This window comes from Podarcis gaigeae, assembly GCF_964106915.1.
Source record: "Podarcis gaigeae genome assembly, chromosome: 9".
Lineage (NCBI taxonomy): Eukaryota > Metazoa > Chordata > Lepidosauria > Squamata > Lacertidae > Podarcis > Podarcis gaigeae.
Window position 1 is genome coordinate 45,219,752 of NC_139685.1, and position 16,356 is coordinate 45,236,107.

Here is a 16,356-nt window from a genome sequence, read left to right on the forward strand (position 1 = left end):
ATACTTTGAGATAAATTTAAGAACAAATGTGGAGAAAAGAACAATCTGGGATGCAAGTAAAGCCGTGATGCGTGGTTTTCTTATTCAGCAGAATTCCCTAAAGAGAAGAAAGCAAAAGGAGAGGGAAGAGAAAATCCTGGAAAAAATAAAGGAAGAAGAGAAGAAGTTAAGATCTAAACCAAAGTCACAAGAAATATTAAGAGAAATAAAATTCTATCAGATGCAATATATGGAACTGATGAATCAAGAAATAGAATGGAAGATAAAGCAGATGAGACAAAAGACATTTGAATCGGCAGATAAATGTGGGAAACTGCTATCATGGCATTTGAAAAAAAGACAAAAACTGAATACTGTAACATCTTTGGAAGAAGATGGAAGAATAATCATTAGACCAAATGAGATAAGCAATTGTTTTCAAAGCTTCTTCAAAAAACTGTACGCGCAAGGCCCAACAAACGAGCAAGAAATAGAGGAATTCATCAGAAAATATGGACTTTCAAAAATCTCAGAACAGAATAAGATGACCTTAAATGGGAGAATAACAGAACAAGAAATAGAGGGTGCCATTCAGAATATGAAATTGGGGAAATCTCCAGGACCGGATGGTTTAACTGCAGGATATTACAAAATGTTAAAAGAATGGTTGACTCAACCATTGAAAGAAGTTTGCAATCAAATTTTGGAGGGGAAAAAGGCTCCCGAATCGTGGAAAGAGGCATTCATCTCACTTATACCAAAGACAGAGACTGGCAAAAGCCAAGTAAAAAACTATAGGCCTATATCACTGTTGAATGTGGATTATAAAATTTTTGCAGACATTCTGGCAAAAAGATTTAAAAGAGTGCTAGTAGGGGAGATTCATAAGGACCAAACAGGCTTTCTCCCAGGGAGATATATGTCAAGTAATGTGAGAAATATTTTAGACATTCTGGAACTGTTGGAAATGGACATTAACAAAAAGGCAGTTTTGATCTTTGTGGATGTGGAGAAAGCCTTTGACAATATCAATTGGAATTTTATGATGAAGAATCTCCAGGGAATGGGGGTAGGCCAAAGATTTCAAAATGGTATAGGTGCGATATATGCAGAACAAAAAGCAAAATTAATCGTGAATGGTATGGTGATGGATGATATATCAATAGAAAAGGGTACACGACAGGGATGCCCTATGTCTCCCCTCCTGTTTATATCTGTCCTGGAGGTTTTGTTAAACATGATTAGAATGGACCCGCTGGTTAAAGGTATTCAGGTCGGAGCGAAACATTATAAATTAAGGGCATTTGCAGACGACTTAGTTCTAACATTACAACAGCCAGAGGAGAGTACGAAAAGAGTGTTGGACCTAATTGAGATATTTGGTCAAGTGGCAGGATTCAAATTGAACAGACAAAAAACAAAAGTGTTGGGGAAAAATTTGACACCGGAAGAAAAAGATAGATTTCAAAATGTAACGGGTTTGGAAATTGTTAAAAAAGTTAAATATCTGGGGGTAAACTTAACATCAAAAAATGCTAATTTATTTAAGGACAATTATGAGAAATGTTGGACAGAAGTCAAAAGGGATCTAGATATATGGTCTAGACTGAAACTTTCCTTGTTAGGCCGTATAGCTGTTATCAAAATGAATGTATTGCCGAGAGTGTTATTCTTGTTTCAGACTTTACAAATTCTGGACAAGATGGAGTGTTTCAAGAGGTGGCAAAAAGATATATCTAAATTTGTCTGGCAGGGCAAAAAGCCCAGAATTAAGTTTAAGATCTTAACAGACGCAAAAGATAGAGGGGGGTTTGCCCTGCCGGACTTGAGGCTCTACTATGAGGCAGCAGCTTTCTGCTGGTTAAAACAATGGCTACTTCTTGAGGACACAGACATCTTAGATCTAGAAGGTTATGATAATAACCTCGGCTGGCATGCGTATCTGTGGTATGACAAGGTGAAAGTGCATAAGAGTTTTAAAAACCATATGGTACGGAAGGCATTGTATAATGTCTGGATCAGGTACAAAGATTTAATGGAAAATAAAACCCCCAGATGGTTATCACCAATGGAAGCAAAAGCAGTTAAAAAACTTAACATGGACTCAAATTGGTTAAAATATGATGAAATGTTAGAAAAGGATGGAGAAAAGTTTAAATTAAAGAGCTATGAAAAATTAAAACATAGAGTTAGAGATTGGCTACATTACCACCAAATAAATGAAGTGTTTAAGCTGGACAGGAAAGTAGGATTCCAGAGTGAAAAGTCAAAGCTAGAAACGGAACTGTTAGAACCCAATACAAAAAACCTATCTAGAATGTATAACCTGCTGCTGAAATGGAATGTACAGGATGAAACGGTAAAATCAGCTATGATTAAATGGGCACAAGATGTTGGTCATGACATTATGTTTGCTGACTGGGAACAGTTATGGACCACCGGTTTGAAATTCACAGCATGTACTGCTTTGAAAGAAAATATTATGAAAATGATTTACAGGTGGTACATGACTCCAGTCAAGCTTGCTAAGATCTATCATTTGCCCAATAACAAATGTTGGAAATGTAAGGAAGCTGAAGGAACCTTCTATCACCTTTGGTGGACCTGCCCAAAAATTAAGGCCTACTGGGAAATGATCTATAATGAAATTAAGAAAGTCCTTAAATGGACGTTTTCAAAGAAACCAGAGGCTTTTCTTCTGGGCATGGTGGGCCAATTGGTACCGAAGAAGGATAAGACTTTCTTTATGTATGCAACCACGGCAGCAAGAATTCTTTTAGCAAAGTATTGGAAGATGCAAGAACTACCCACTCTGGAGGAATGGCAGACGAAGGTGATCGAATATATGGGATTGGCAGAGATGACCGGCAGAATCCGTGACCAGAGGAAGGAGGCCGTGGAGGAAGATTGGAGAAAATTTAAAGTATACCTTAAGAACTATTGTAAAATATCGGACGGTTAAGATACCCTTGTTCCCTGCTTTTTTTGTTTTGTAAAAACAATAAAAAATTATTATAAAAAAAAAAACAACAACAGCCAGGATGGGCAGGAATCCAGACAAAAGGTAGGCCTTACCCCACAGATCACCCTTTTCCAGTCCAATGAAGAAAACTAGTCCAGTGTGTGTCTTGCTACGTGTGCTGGTCCAAATACAACTGAAAGAGGCCCAAAGTTGTCATGGAGGCCATCAAATCCTGAGCTACCTCCTAATAATGTATCTTCAGTGTGAATGCTAAAGTCTCTGAAAATAATCAGCCTTGGGGTCCTTTATACTACACTCAGAGCTGAAGCAGAAATGGCCATGTTTCAAGTTCCCAACACCAACTGCAGAAACTTTATCCTGGCTACCTGCTCAACGGGATACCTGAGCAGGGGAGGAAATCATTAAGGCTCAAACAACCTTGCTGTCCCTCAAGTATACACTGGTGTCATGTCCTGAAACCTGGATAATATATTTGGGAAAAGTAACTTACACCCCACTTCACCCAACCAGGTTTCAGTGGCACAAGCGTGATGGATCTATTCTTGCACAAGGGGGCCAGTAACAACTGACTCCTCGTCTTGACTGAGCTGGCATTCAGCAATGGCATGCTTGAGGGTAAAGCAGGTAAACCTTCCTGATTACCAAGATTGGAGGGTGGGCAAGACGGAGAGCAAGTGCAGAACTGTCTTGTTCACCATCTGCTCCAGTAACTCTGCCTTCCACTATCTCTGCTACTGCAAATTTTAGAAAAAGATCTTAAATTCGAAACACACCAGCATATGAATACCCCCTTCCAAAGAATGACAAATCTATGAGCTTAAAAAGCAGTGTTGGATTTTGAGTCTGGGATAGCTCAGTTGGTAAAACATGAGACTCTTAATCTCACGGTCATGGGTTCTAGCCCCACGCTGGGCAAAAGATTCCTGCATTGCAGGGGGTTGGACTGGATGATCCTCATAGTCCCTTCCAACTCTACAATTCTATGAATACAATCAGCACATAGTGCATAGACTGAATTGTTCCAAGTGTTCCCCCTCATCATCGACGTAGACAAGAACCAACCTGATCACACCTGAAGAACTCAAATATGCAATGTTGAAAAAGTTGTGTTGACCTCAGTTTTATACTACTATGAACTTCTTAGAAAAGTGAGACATAAATGGATAAAGAAAGAAATGTACATTAACTCACTTTTACTGAAATTCAAAATAGACTGCAATTCTTGAAGCATAGCCTACGTAAAATGAATTCCTCTCCCATCACTAATTTGTGTGTACGCTTACACATAGAGCACTTCTCAGCCATCATACACACGTTTTCTTCCAAAAGGAAAGTAAATTCACCGCAATTCAGCTTGCTATGAAAAGTAACTGAGGATTATGACAAAATATATGCTCCTATCACATATAAAAATCAAATAAGGGCTTTGTTATTTACAGGTTCGCACCTAACTTGGTGCAGGCTATATTGTTACCTGGTTTGAGTGCCTTTTCTAAACCTTTGTAATAAGCCCAGTTTTCAGGATTTCTTTCTTGCAATCCTCTATATATCTCAGTGGCTTCTTCCAGCCTGCAGAGTTGTAACAGAAGTTCGCCTGTTAAAAATGCAGAGTTATAAAATAAACCGTGAGAGGGTATTTAATATATACATATCTATATACGGTATATTGTGCCAATGAAACAATGTTTTTCTAAGTATCATGGAGCTAACCTTCAACATGCTACATTTCCTACTTGTGCAGAGCCCTTTTCTATCAAGCAAAGCCTATATACTGCCACAGGCAAGGGATTTACTTGTCTGAAGCTACTACAGAGCATATGCATTGTTAAGATACAACAGTTGTCACTAACAAAAAAAAAATGGAGTCTTCACAAAGTTGCTGGATAATATCTAACAGACTTCTGATTGTCCAAACAGAATAGACCTTTCCCCCCTCACCCCCTGCAAGCCCCCAAGATTTGCTATTGTATTTTGCACCAATGTAACCTAATATACTTTTCTGTGAAGGGCACACAGACTACCAATATGCTCCAAATTTTTATTCAAAGCAAGAAGGGCCTGAAATACCCTTTAAAAAAATAATAAATCTAACCAAGAAATATGAAGATGCTGAATTCTGTACTTTTGAGGACTGGAGGAGATGAAAGTCACAGCAACAATGTATAATATAGTTCTGCTAAGGTTTAAGCCAATTATTATTAAATTTCATTTATGAATCATTTCCATTGGGCCATCTCAAAGCATATTACAATAAAATGACACATTACATATATAAAACCTGTTAAAAGCAAAACATTAAAAAATATAGAAAGTTTAAATCACCACCACATATGGAAAATCAATTCACATTCAGGACAGGTACCAGCTGGGACAAAGATTTTAGAAAGCTTGTTGAAAGAGCAATGTCTTTAGCAGGCACCAAAAAATAAACAGATAAGACGCCTGTCTGATATGCAAATAGGAGAGTTCCAAAGAGCAGGCACTGCCACACTGAAAGTCCCAATGGCTATAGCATGTGGAATGGACCTCCTGATAAGATGGTTATCTGCAGGATGGCCTCTGCTGCAAAATATAGCTATTGTTTGTGTATGTTATCTGTGAGAAGAAGTGCACTTGTATGAGAACATCTGCCCTTTGTTGTTGGGACTCAGCTCTTTCATCAAGAATTCTACCGAAGATATTCAACATAGAGTTAGCAAATCATTCCACCAGTGAAAGCATTTCTGTTCTCTTTTCACCCCTGTCCCTCCAAGGTGATGTTCTGGGGTTCTGCCAACCTCTCCCCAGAGCTAATGGGGGATGAGAAGGGGAAGAGGCCCCATTAAGCTAGTGGAAGTCCTTATGTGGGCTTCTACTGGTGGGGCTCATTAATTAATTCCCACCCTATGTCGTATTGCTACTCTATTTTTGTGAAAACACAAGGAGGAACAAATTTTATATCACACTGTGACAACTAAAGCATTTTGTAAAGATTTCTCTAAATGCATTCAACTGAATGTGTCTTCATATATCCAGCATCAAGCCAGTAATCTATATTCAAATATGGATTTGAATAGTGAACAATGTTGAAAGTTTAGGAAGAATTAGCCATGGGCACTACCACAGACTATTAAGAATTCTTCCTAAACTTTTAGAATTGTACATTATTCAAATCCGTATTTGTATGAAAAATTTACTAGAGAGTATGCTGAGATAGCATTTGCCATGGACATAATGCACACTCTAATAAATTATTTTTCTGCCTGTCCAAAGTTAAATATTTCATTTTTCTAGGGCCAGAACCACTGACAGTGACAGCAGAACTCTTATATCAAAGACAGTGTATTTTTCTTGCCTCAAAGTGTGCTGAGGAGCACAACACTATTTTGACACAAATAGCATTCCAGCCACACACAACAGAAGTGAAACAATTTATTCCAAGAATACCCAGAAAAAACATTGTTTAGGTTTCAAGGAAATTAATGTATAATATATTCAATGAAGTTCAGACTTAAGGCCAGCTAGCCTCCAATTTTTCTTGCTTCCTGGTTACAATACAAAGTCACACCCACTTACCAGATTGTTGACAGCCTTTAAAAGAATCAACTCTATTATTAATTTAATATGTAGAAAAATATATAGCAGTACCAAATTAATATATAGCACGCTTTGAACTTGCCAATTATGTAGTAATTGTAAGGCAACTTATTTCTTATTCATTTAACATTTCTCTTTGAGAACAGGCTTAGGAACAAGAGAATCCTATTGGCTCATTTACCTTTAGTTTCTTCAACTGCTAATTTGTCACAGATTTGCTTTTCATAGGTACTAAGATGGTCCAAAGCTTCCTTGTATAGTCCTGCTTCCCGGAGGACTTGATTTTGATACAAGAGTAGCTCACTATACTCGTAGTCTACTTTATCAGGAGATGTCTGCATAGGTAAGAAAACACTTCAGTATTCATCCTTTTAATGTTAGCATTGCAACCAAAACCCCACATAAACTGATCAGGGAGACCTGTATGAGGAAAAAGGGCTGACCATCTGGATTGTCAGATGTGACCCAAATATGTACAGAAAAAAAGGAGGGAGATTTTGAACTGGTAATGCCACCTGTATGTGGCTCTTCAATCTCCCAAACATTGTCCTTTGCTGAATCAAGATAGCACATGTACCAGCCAAACACATGGTTGGCATTGGTAAACTCTGGTTTCACCTCAGATCGTATAAATCTTTCGCCTTTTACTAAAGATGGTTGGCATTGGTAGTTCTGAAAGATACAATCACTTATGGAAGGATGGGAATACTCAATCCATGCATGTTTTCTACTTTTGGATGATAGATGACATCAACCATCAGCTCCATAGGGAGAGTCTGATAGGTAAATGTTTTTACCTAGCCCTTAGACACACAAAATATTATATTTTATTCTTCATTTTCAATTCTGATAATTTTAGCTATATACAAACTTGGTTTTGTTTTTTTAATGATACCTGTTGAGTCTTCCTAAATTCCTCCAAAATCTTTGCTGCCATTTCATAGTCTTCCAGAAGATGATAAGCAATCGCATAGCCAATCCATGATGCTCGCTGTGCAGGTCTAAGTTGAAGTAATTGATACCTAGTTTCCTGCATAAATGTAATAAAATGGTAGCTTTCACATTCCAGTCTTCTGGATTCATAACTAAATCAACAGTATTAATCAATAAATCAATGACAAGAGTTCAAAATTTAAGGTTTCAACATATAAAAGCCTTTATATACATTTCGTACAGAACCTGTGAAAAACAGTTTGATCAATGTGACTATTCCAGACCTGAACAGTGCTGATGATAAAACTAGTATATTTTTGGTAGTAAATCCTGAGCACTATCAACTATGGCATCAACACAGCTAAGGATAATAATGACTAAATCTGTGTGGAACTCAGCAATGAGATGAGTTAATTGCAACATGCACAAAATACTAATACTTGACAACTTCACTAATATCTCAGGTTTCTAAGAAGAAAGACACTAGGAAGAACAGCTGTTGAACTACGACACAGAAATGTAACTCAGAAACCATTTTAGAAATCAAACAATGCAGACAAAATAAGGCCATCACTATTTTAGGATTGCATTATAAAGGGAAAAGGTGGACAATTCTTTCTGCAGAACCAGTGTAACTATCTTGATCTTCCAGATCAAGAGATGTAATAGTATTAATCTATTCTGCCTTGGCCAGACCATAGCTGGAGTACTGTGCCCAGTTCTGGCTGACACAATTTCAGAAGGATATTGAGAAGCTGGAACGTGTGCAGAGGAGGGCAACAAAGATGATCAAGGGTCTAGAAACCAAGCCTTATGGGGAATGGTTGACAAAGTTGGATATGTTTAGCCTGGGTAAGAGAAGACTGAGGGGAAATGTGATAGTCATCTTCAAATATCTAAAGGGCTGCCACATGAAGATGGAGCAAGCTTGTTTTCTCCTGCTCAGGAGGGTAGGACATGAACCAATGGCTTCAAGTTACAAGAAAGGAGATTCCGACTAAACATCAGGAAGAACTTTCTGACAGTGGAACAGACTCCCACAAGAGGTGGTAGACTCTCCTACTTTGGATGGTTTTTTAAAGCAGAAGTTAGATGGCCATCTGTCATGGATGCTGCAGCTGACATTCCTGCATTGCATGGATTGACCCTCTGTATACCTTCCAACTCTACAATTTTATGATTCTGTCTTTGATAATCTGAACCTAGTTCTTCTACAAGTCAGCAGGCAGAAATGTGCATTATTCTAAGCACTTAAGAAAGCACTAGATGAAATCATTTTGTTCTCAACTAAATCCGTACCACATACTTTGGTCCACGGGGTCACGAAGAGTCGGAAACGACTAAACGACAACAAAATCCCTACCAAATTATTAGGGTAGAAAGCAAGGCAAAAAGGTTTTGCTCTCTCATACTTTTCATAGTTTAAGAACTATTTAGAGTTACTGCGCTTGTAAAACCTTCCTGAGGCTTGTTCTTGACTTACCCTGTAGCCTTCAAGATCCCTCATTTGAATTTGTAGCAGAGAAAGGTCCCTCAAAATTTGGAGATTGTCCTTATCCCATTTCAGTGCATTTCTATAACATTTGATGGCTTCATCATATTTCTTGTCTGATCGCTGGAGGAGGCCATAGACATGCCAACCTGGAAACCTCAGTTAAGGTCATCCGTTTTGCAACAATTGAAAATGAGAAACAACTCATTCAACTATTTCCACGTCTGTAAATGCCTTTCCCCCCTCAGCTAGAGAAAACTATAACTAGTATACCAATACAAACTAGCATAATACTTACAATGAAATATGTGTAAAGCTCCTCGGAGTATTAGAAGTCAGCACTTAAATACAGTTAATTATGCGGCCCAAATATTTCTAAGACTCTGCTGTTTAGGCACTCACTCGAATCTGGTCTGTAAATAGAATTAGTAAGGTACATTACAGACTAAAAGCTAGGATGGTTGATCCAAAGGCTGTAATATAACTGTTCAAAAAGTTTCAACAAATGCTTTTGGAAGGTACATAATACAAAGGGAGAGGCTACATTTTATGTTCTAGTTTATATATGTTTTCTATTTATTTTTTATTGCTTATCATTTTCTTTGTCTGCCAATCTAATGTGCACGTTGAAAAGGATACAGACATGACTCTTCAAGTCATTTCGTAGGCCCCTTCGCACCAATTCATATGCCTCTTCTTTTTTACCTAGGCAGTTTAGCGTTAGTCCTTTCATAGCCAGGGTTTCTAAAAAGAAAAAGAAAAAAAATCATTACCAGCTGTGCCAAGCCATAGTAATAGTAATACATATTTTGAAGTTTTATGAACAGAGAAACTGGTAGCAGAGACTTCTATCAGTAGATTTTGTTTTAAATTCCAAGCAGCATTTCTATAAATCTGAAAGCAGGGATATGCCTATTACACAGAAGTGCTTCTGCATCTTTAAGAGCAAATCCCTTTTCTGTTGGAAGATGCCCTTAATTTTTGTTCAAATAAATAATTCCTTACCGATTGAACATTTATTTGTAGTAGATTCCCAGAAGGGTAACTGTATGTGCTATGACTGGCAGGTTTCAGCAGATTTTAATTGTTTCAAATGTGCAGGATCTCAGGACCAATTTATCTCTCCACAAGAGATCTGTGACTGGATGTCGTGCCATACCTTTCTTTTATTAAAAGCAGTGGAATATGGGATGGGGCATGTTTTGTGTGGAAGAGAAGAATGGGATAAGATTATTTATGGTCCAATCTTTTTAGGATGAAAACAACAAAGTGTCCATCCGCAGGCAGAACCACACACCCCAAAGTCGGCTTTGAAAGGTTGGGAGACTATCTAGAGCAGATGTTGGGAAAACAGTGGGTAATAGAGAAAGGAGAACTCCTATGCCTGATCAGAGTCTATTTGTGCGACTCTGGATATCACCCACAGGTTTTTAAATCTGTATTTTAATTGTGCTTTTAATTTTTAATTGCGTTTATTGTTCTATACTGCATTTTAATTGTTGTATCTGTTTTGTGAGCCACCGAGAACTTATTTGATGAGATGGTAAATTCAGTTAATAAATAAAGTTAGTGCTCCTCGGCATAGATTCCCAATACAATTCCCTCCATCCCTAAACCTGCTGTGCTTAATTAGTTAGTGCCCATTTTCTTCTCTGCAGCTAATAACAACTTGGGGCAAAGGGTCAATTTGTATCATGGAACTGACATTAGGGTTTTGGAAGTGGGGGAGAGGACTCATCCTTCAGGTAGTGCCAGATAGGCAACAGCATCTGTATAAGCTGATAACTCCTGAAGAAGGAACTTATTCCAAACCTCGTTGTGCTACAATAAACATTCCAAGCTGGCACTGAGAATTTCTGCATTCTTTTTGTTTCTTCTGCCTCCCTCCTGGCTTTGTGTGTGTTCAAACACACACAAAGATTGTGTGGGGCAATCTCAAGCCAGAAGGCCTTTAAGCACAGCGGTACACCATGACCTGCTGCATGCAGAAGGCCTCAGGTTCAATCCCTGAAATCTTCAGTTAGGGCCAGAAGAGACCCCTGCCCAAACTACTGGAAAGCCACTACCAGTCAGTGTTGACAATACTGAGCATAATGGACTAATGGTCTCTGACTCAGTATAAGGCAGCTTCCTATGTTCCTCTAAGCTAGGAAAGTGGGATGTTCTACCTTAGCATACCGCCTCTTCCCAAAGTCACCCTCCCCAACCCCACAAGCCTTGAAAACAGAAATGAGTTCGGTTAGAGTAGCAGCCAGGGAGAAGGGATTGTGGGGATGTAGGCAAGACTGAAGAAGGGTTCAGGGCCTGTCTCTTCTCCACATGCAATCACCCACTCCACTTTCTGTATTTCAGTGCCGAATGCTGTTTCAAGGCAGTTCTGTCACCATCACATCTACTACCACTTCCAGTTTTTCTTAGCCGTTTACAAGTCTAAGAAATGTTCCAACATATCATGAATGTGGATACACAGGAGAATAATTGCCCTTCAATTACAGACCTTTGTATACTTGCCAAAATAATTTTGGCCATTTTTCAAAAGGTCTTTCGATTTAGGCTTTGTTTTCATGACTGGAATGAGGCTGAAGTTTTTTAAAAATTCAATTTCATAATTCAAATTGAATTGTAGACATATATTGCTACCCAATCCAAACCATAAGGATGAGGCAAACTATAAATATAAGCCAATTTTAAAACTTAACATGTTCAGAACCAGTACTTGTTTATATAGAAGTCTGAAGACTCACCTCCATGTTCTGCAAACTTTGGATTGGAAAGAATTTGTTTGCAAAATTTCAAACCATTTCTGTACTGTTTATGTTCATAACACCTCTGTAAAGACAAAAAAAAAAATCCAAAGCGACTGTAACAAATGTGACAGAAATAAGCTACACTCATAAACCCTTAACCATATCAAGCAAGAATGAATCCAACCAAGTCATTGCATGAGCAGAGCAATTTTTGCTCACGCGGCAGAACTTCCCCTCCATCCCCTGTGCACCTCTACATCCAGCCAATTTGCTCTTGGGGAGTGGGTTGAGAAAACCAGATTTGGGGATGTTCACAGGGACGGGAGAGGGAGGGAAGTGGCTTTGTGTGAGCTAAAATTCTTCACTCATGCAAATATTTTGTTGGATATAACTTAGTTTTGAAGGGATACGTGGGTGGCAAGTTTAAACATGAGGGATCCCATTAGTCGCATGTGTTAACAGTTTCTAGCACAAGTATTTCTGCTCTTATTGTGTTCTGTATACAATTAAAGGTTGGGAGAAACAAATTTCAGGAGTAAAGAACATGATTCTTCCAAACACTTCAGCAAAATGATAGATATTAGTAAGAAGAAAGTTATTCCTAGTCTATTCCTGAAAATGACTTGCCCCATTGCAATTCACTGTTAAAAGCCCAATGATTTATTACACAGGTAGTATATCATAAAGTTCTTGTCAGTTACATCACAAGTTTTGCTTTCATCGCAGAATGTGATTGAAGATTTCATTTTTCTAAAAACTAAGGAGAATCAAAATAAGCAAAGTATCTTCTAGAGCATTAGTGTTCACCATTCAAAGTCCAAATCAGAAACCTGGGAATGTGGGGGGCGGGGGCGGGAATGAGTCACCGCCAGAATCCTAACTTCATGTTGTTAATTGCCCTCCTGGCCCCCAACGTTTTGCAAGTTTTAACCCCTTCCGTACAAATTTTTGTTCATTGTTCACAATAGTTAAGTGAAAAATCATTTCTTGTTGAAATAAATTCCCTATTGCTATTGAAATGCAAATTATGCAAAGAAATCATGTATTTTCACATTTAAAATTTCTATCTGTTGATTTACAGATAAGAAGCCATCTCATTTTAAGCGAGACCACTGGTCAGTGCATCCAGCACAGCAACATCTATTTGAAGAGCCCATGTCAGTCCAAAGTGTCAGGTACTCAAGATTCTTTGGCCACATTTGTACACCACAGAAAATCAGAGTTTGAAGTTAGTGTGTTTCAGACAAAGCATTGTTACTATTAACAACAGTTTGTCAGTTCAGGTAGAATGACAAAAAGCATTTCCGCAGAAATGAAGCTTCTGAGCTTATCCTCCCAGCTATATAACAGGAGGGTAAGGTGGAAGCAAGTGAGCCTGAAATTCACATCACATCAAATTATGGTTTAAAGTGTGAACTCAGACAGTCTCTGGAGATGGCATGGGGAAAACTGGGACTTATATATGGCAAAGCACATGCCCTGAGTTATGGCTCATCCCAATTGTATAAGTTTCACAGTAAAAATAAAACTGTCCACATAAGAGTGATAAAACAGCCATAAAGGCTGCATGCTAAGTAGTATGCAGCCACATTGAATGTAAACTAACTTATCTTAAGAATCAACTTTCTTTTTTTTAAACAACAACCCTCAAAACTAATTTACTCTTGGGGAGGATGCTACTAAAGAACTTAGGTTATTCTACATACACATGCTTGGGAAAGTATGTTCGTTAACATTCATTTCTGACTAGATTAAGAGACCCATAAGTAATTTCAAAATCATTCTGAAGCTCCACATTTTCTGAATCAATCGAAGTTCATCTGTGGCACTATCAATAGTTCTTCAGCCCAAAAGGAACATTATTGTCTATGTATTATAACATTTAATTAGAATTAATGTATAAAAGATCTATAGTGCTCAATGCTCAACAGTTTGACACAGTAGGTTTCTTCCATCACAAGCTGCCTTTGAAATTTGGGGAATGGTGTGTTGTGATTTTTCTCCCATACTCAATTTTGTCTTTTTAGATATAAGGGCAGAAAAAGAAAAAGAAATAACACCCCATGGAGCATCATCTCTCTAATAAGCTGTCATTAATAAGGAATTTATTGCTGGGGGAGGTCATTTATTCTTCACATTGCTAAATTAAGAACAGCCCATTAGCTGCTCCTGTAGCTTAGCTATAAACTTGTTTACACAATCAGAATTCAGAAGGTCACTTTCCCAAGAGAGTACCCTTTGAACCACCTCTCTGCATCCTTATTAAGAACTTCTGGCTGCAGCAGCGCAAGTCATCTGGGCTATTATCAACACAATAGTGAACTGATGCTGCAGCTGAAGCCAAACCTGCAGTTTAGGTTGCATATACAGATACTCTGTGGCTGAATTCCATGTACTTTCACTCCTATTGAAGTTTGACCTATATAATAATTATATCCATAAACATTTAATGTCTTGCCTATGACTGATCTTGCTTTGCCAAAACAGCAATAACTTGAATCTAGTTAAGATGCTTCATTACTCTGTTGAGTAGGGAGCTATCCTACAGATTCTATCAGTGACTCTCCAGGGTGTGTCCTAAAGTGTCACGCTGAGCTGGAAAAACAGCCCCATGTTTCCAAATGTCTACACAAGATAACAACCACATTGAGACTACTGTCTTCTTAACTCACTTCAGATATACCAAGGAGCAATGTGAACACTGAGAAGGGAACAGTCACCTTTATTTGGGCTAGTGATAACTGTGGTCATCAACTTAATTTGCTCTCTATATTTATAAATAGCCCTTCAATTCAATAATTAACTCCAAAAGTCATTCAGACCACCAGGCATTTAATGTACTAGCACAATGTTGCACAACCAGGTTTATGCAGCATAGTCTATGGCTAGCTCTCATATATATATATATATATATATATATATATATATATATATATATATGAATGAATGATGTAGGGCATTTTACTTCTAACTCCAGGGTTCAAAACCATTCTGCAAATAAACAAACTACTAAATATACAAATAGTGGTGATTCTTCCTATGGTTATTGTTACCTCTGAATGCAAGTAAACATTTTAATTTATTTAATTATTGCATTTTTACCGTATTTCACCTTTCCTCCAAGGAGCTCAAGGTAGTGTCATAGTTTTACACTCTAACCACTACATCACACACCACTGTGCCACACTCCCTTTTACATATATGCACTGGGAAGCATGTTTTAAATTCTACATTTTTTCATGCAGTGACCAAGTGACTGTAGCTTATTTCTGCTAAATTGTTTAAGTTATCAGCGCTATTATGAAAGGAAGGATGCTACAGGCAATATTTGAAAACAAGAAATTCGAAGTTTACTTAGTAATTAGTGCAAATTTCCACAGTGCATAGGCTCACTATACTGGTTGCTTACCAGTTTGATTCTAGCCAATCTAAACTTATTTAAAGCATTAATCTACCAACTGGTGACTTGAGGATTTGGTTACATCCAAGTTGAAGTGGGTTGTACCAGTTGCAGCACTACTACCTTTTTTGTTTTGCATGCTATTATCTCGGAAGGAGAAAGAAGAGAACAGGGAGCATGGAGAAGTGGGGAGAACAAGAAAAGAATAGAGAAGGAGAAAATCCAAGAGAAAGATGGACATCTATCAGAAAAGTGAGAAGCAGAACATATGTTCCATGTTGGGTCTGAAAAACTGAAGACTACTGGCATAAGGGGTACGGGATAAACAAGTAATAAAGTACAGATATAATTCCTTGCAATAAAAATGAAATGTTAATGCAGATGATCAGTTATAGAGAATGCTAACCATGAACCTATTGGCAAATTCATGATCCATAGTGACACACAATACGTTTCTTGCAGTAGGCATATAATCATGCATCCACAGTGACACCAATAAAGGATTTATGCAAAATCAGTGGAAAGCTATGCAGGAGTTTATTTGTGTAGTTTTGTATCTTGATGACAAAGTTTTTAGAGAAAAACTGAAGAGAGAGATACTGTATTCTGAAGGCCAAATGTCTCAATCATTCTTTCCAAAGTTTTCCAATCACAATACGTTTTCATTGGCCAGGTTCACATGTAATGCTAAATCACAGTTCAGTTTAACAATGAAACCTTAAAATCATATCCACCACCCTTTCTTCAGAACAGCTTCAAGGATATTAGAAGCTTCTGCTTTAGACTAACCACAGTTAGTTTATCTCTTAACCAAAGCTAATCTCAACTATGGTTTGTGGAAACAGAGCAGAAAGAAAGCAGGAGTCTTCCATCTCCTCTAGGGAGGCAGACGGAAGTTGCTAAAGATTATTAATCAGTTTGTAAGCTGCAGAACAGCCTCTTCAGCTTCTGAATGTGTAAGGCAACCCTACCAATGCCCACACAGTCTCTTCTTACACTGGAAATTCTCCAGAGGATGCTAACTGGTGATATACTACTTTAGAAGTGATATCTGATGGCAAGGAATTATAACTGAGATTTGAGCCTTGGTTTAATTAATGATACATAAATGGTATGATACAGAGCTCTAAAAGCAATAAGGCTTCTTAAACTACAGATGACCCAAAGGTGAAATTCCTATATAATCCTTACTTATCTATGGGAAATGAATAGTTAGTATCTAATTAACTTATCACCATTCAAGCAG

At 37.9% G+C, this 16,356-nt stretch overlaps 1 protein-coding gene across 1 annotated transcript in view; it reads right to left on the bottom strand.

Annotated features, from left to right (window-relative positions):
- The window catches only part of NAA15 (N-alpha-acetyltransferase 15, NatA auxiliary subunit), a 39,774-nt gene that overhangs the window by 19,605 nt on the left and 3,813 nt on the right, over nt 1-16,356 (bottom strand). Inside the window, exons 2-7 of the mRNA XM_083755610.1 lie at nt 11,708-11,792; nt 9,603-9,707; nt 8,955-9,112; nt 7,434-7,568; nt 6,720-6,873; nt 4,437-4,556 (exon numbers count right to left, since the gene is read on the bottom strand). Of these exons, the coding sequence (XP_083611736.1) occupies nt 4,437-4,556; nt 6,720-6,873; nt 7,434-7,568; nt 8,955-9,112; nt 9,603-9,707; nt 11,708-11,792 (757 nt within the window). The remainder of the gene's footprint in view (nt 1-4,436; nt 4,557-6,719; nt 6,874-7,433; nt 7,569-8,954; nt 9,113-9,602; nt 9,708-11,707; nt 11,793-16,356) is intronic.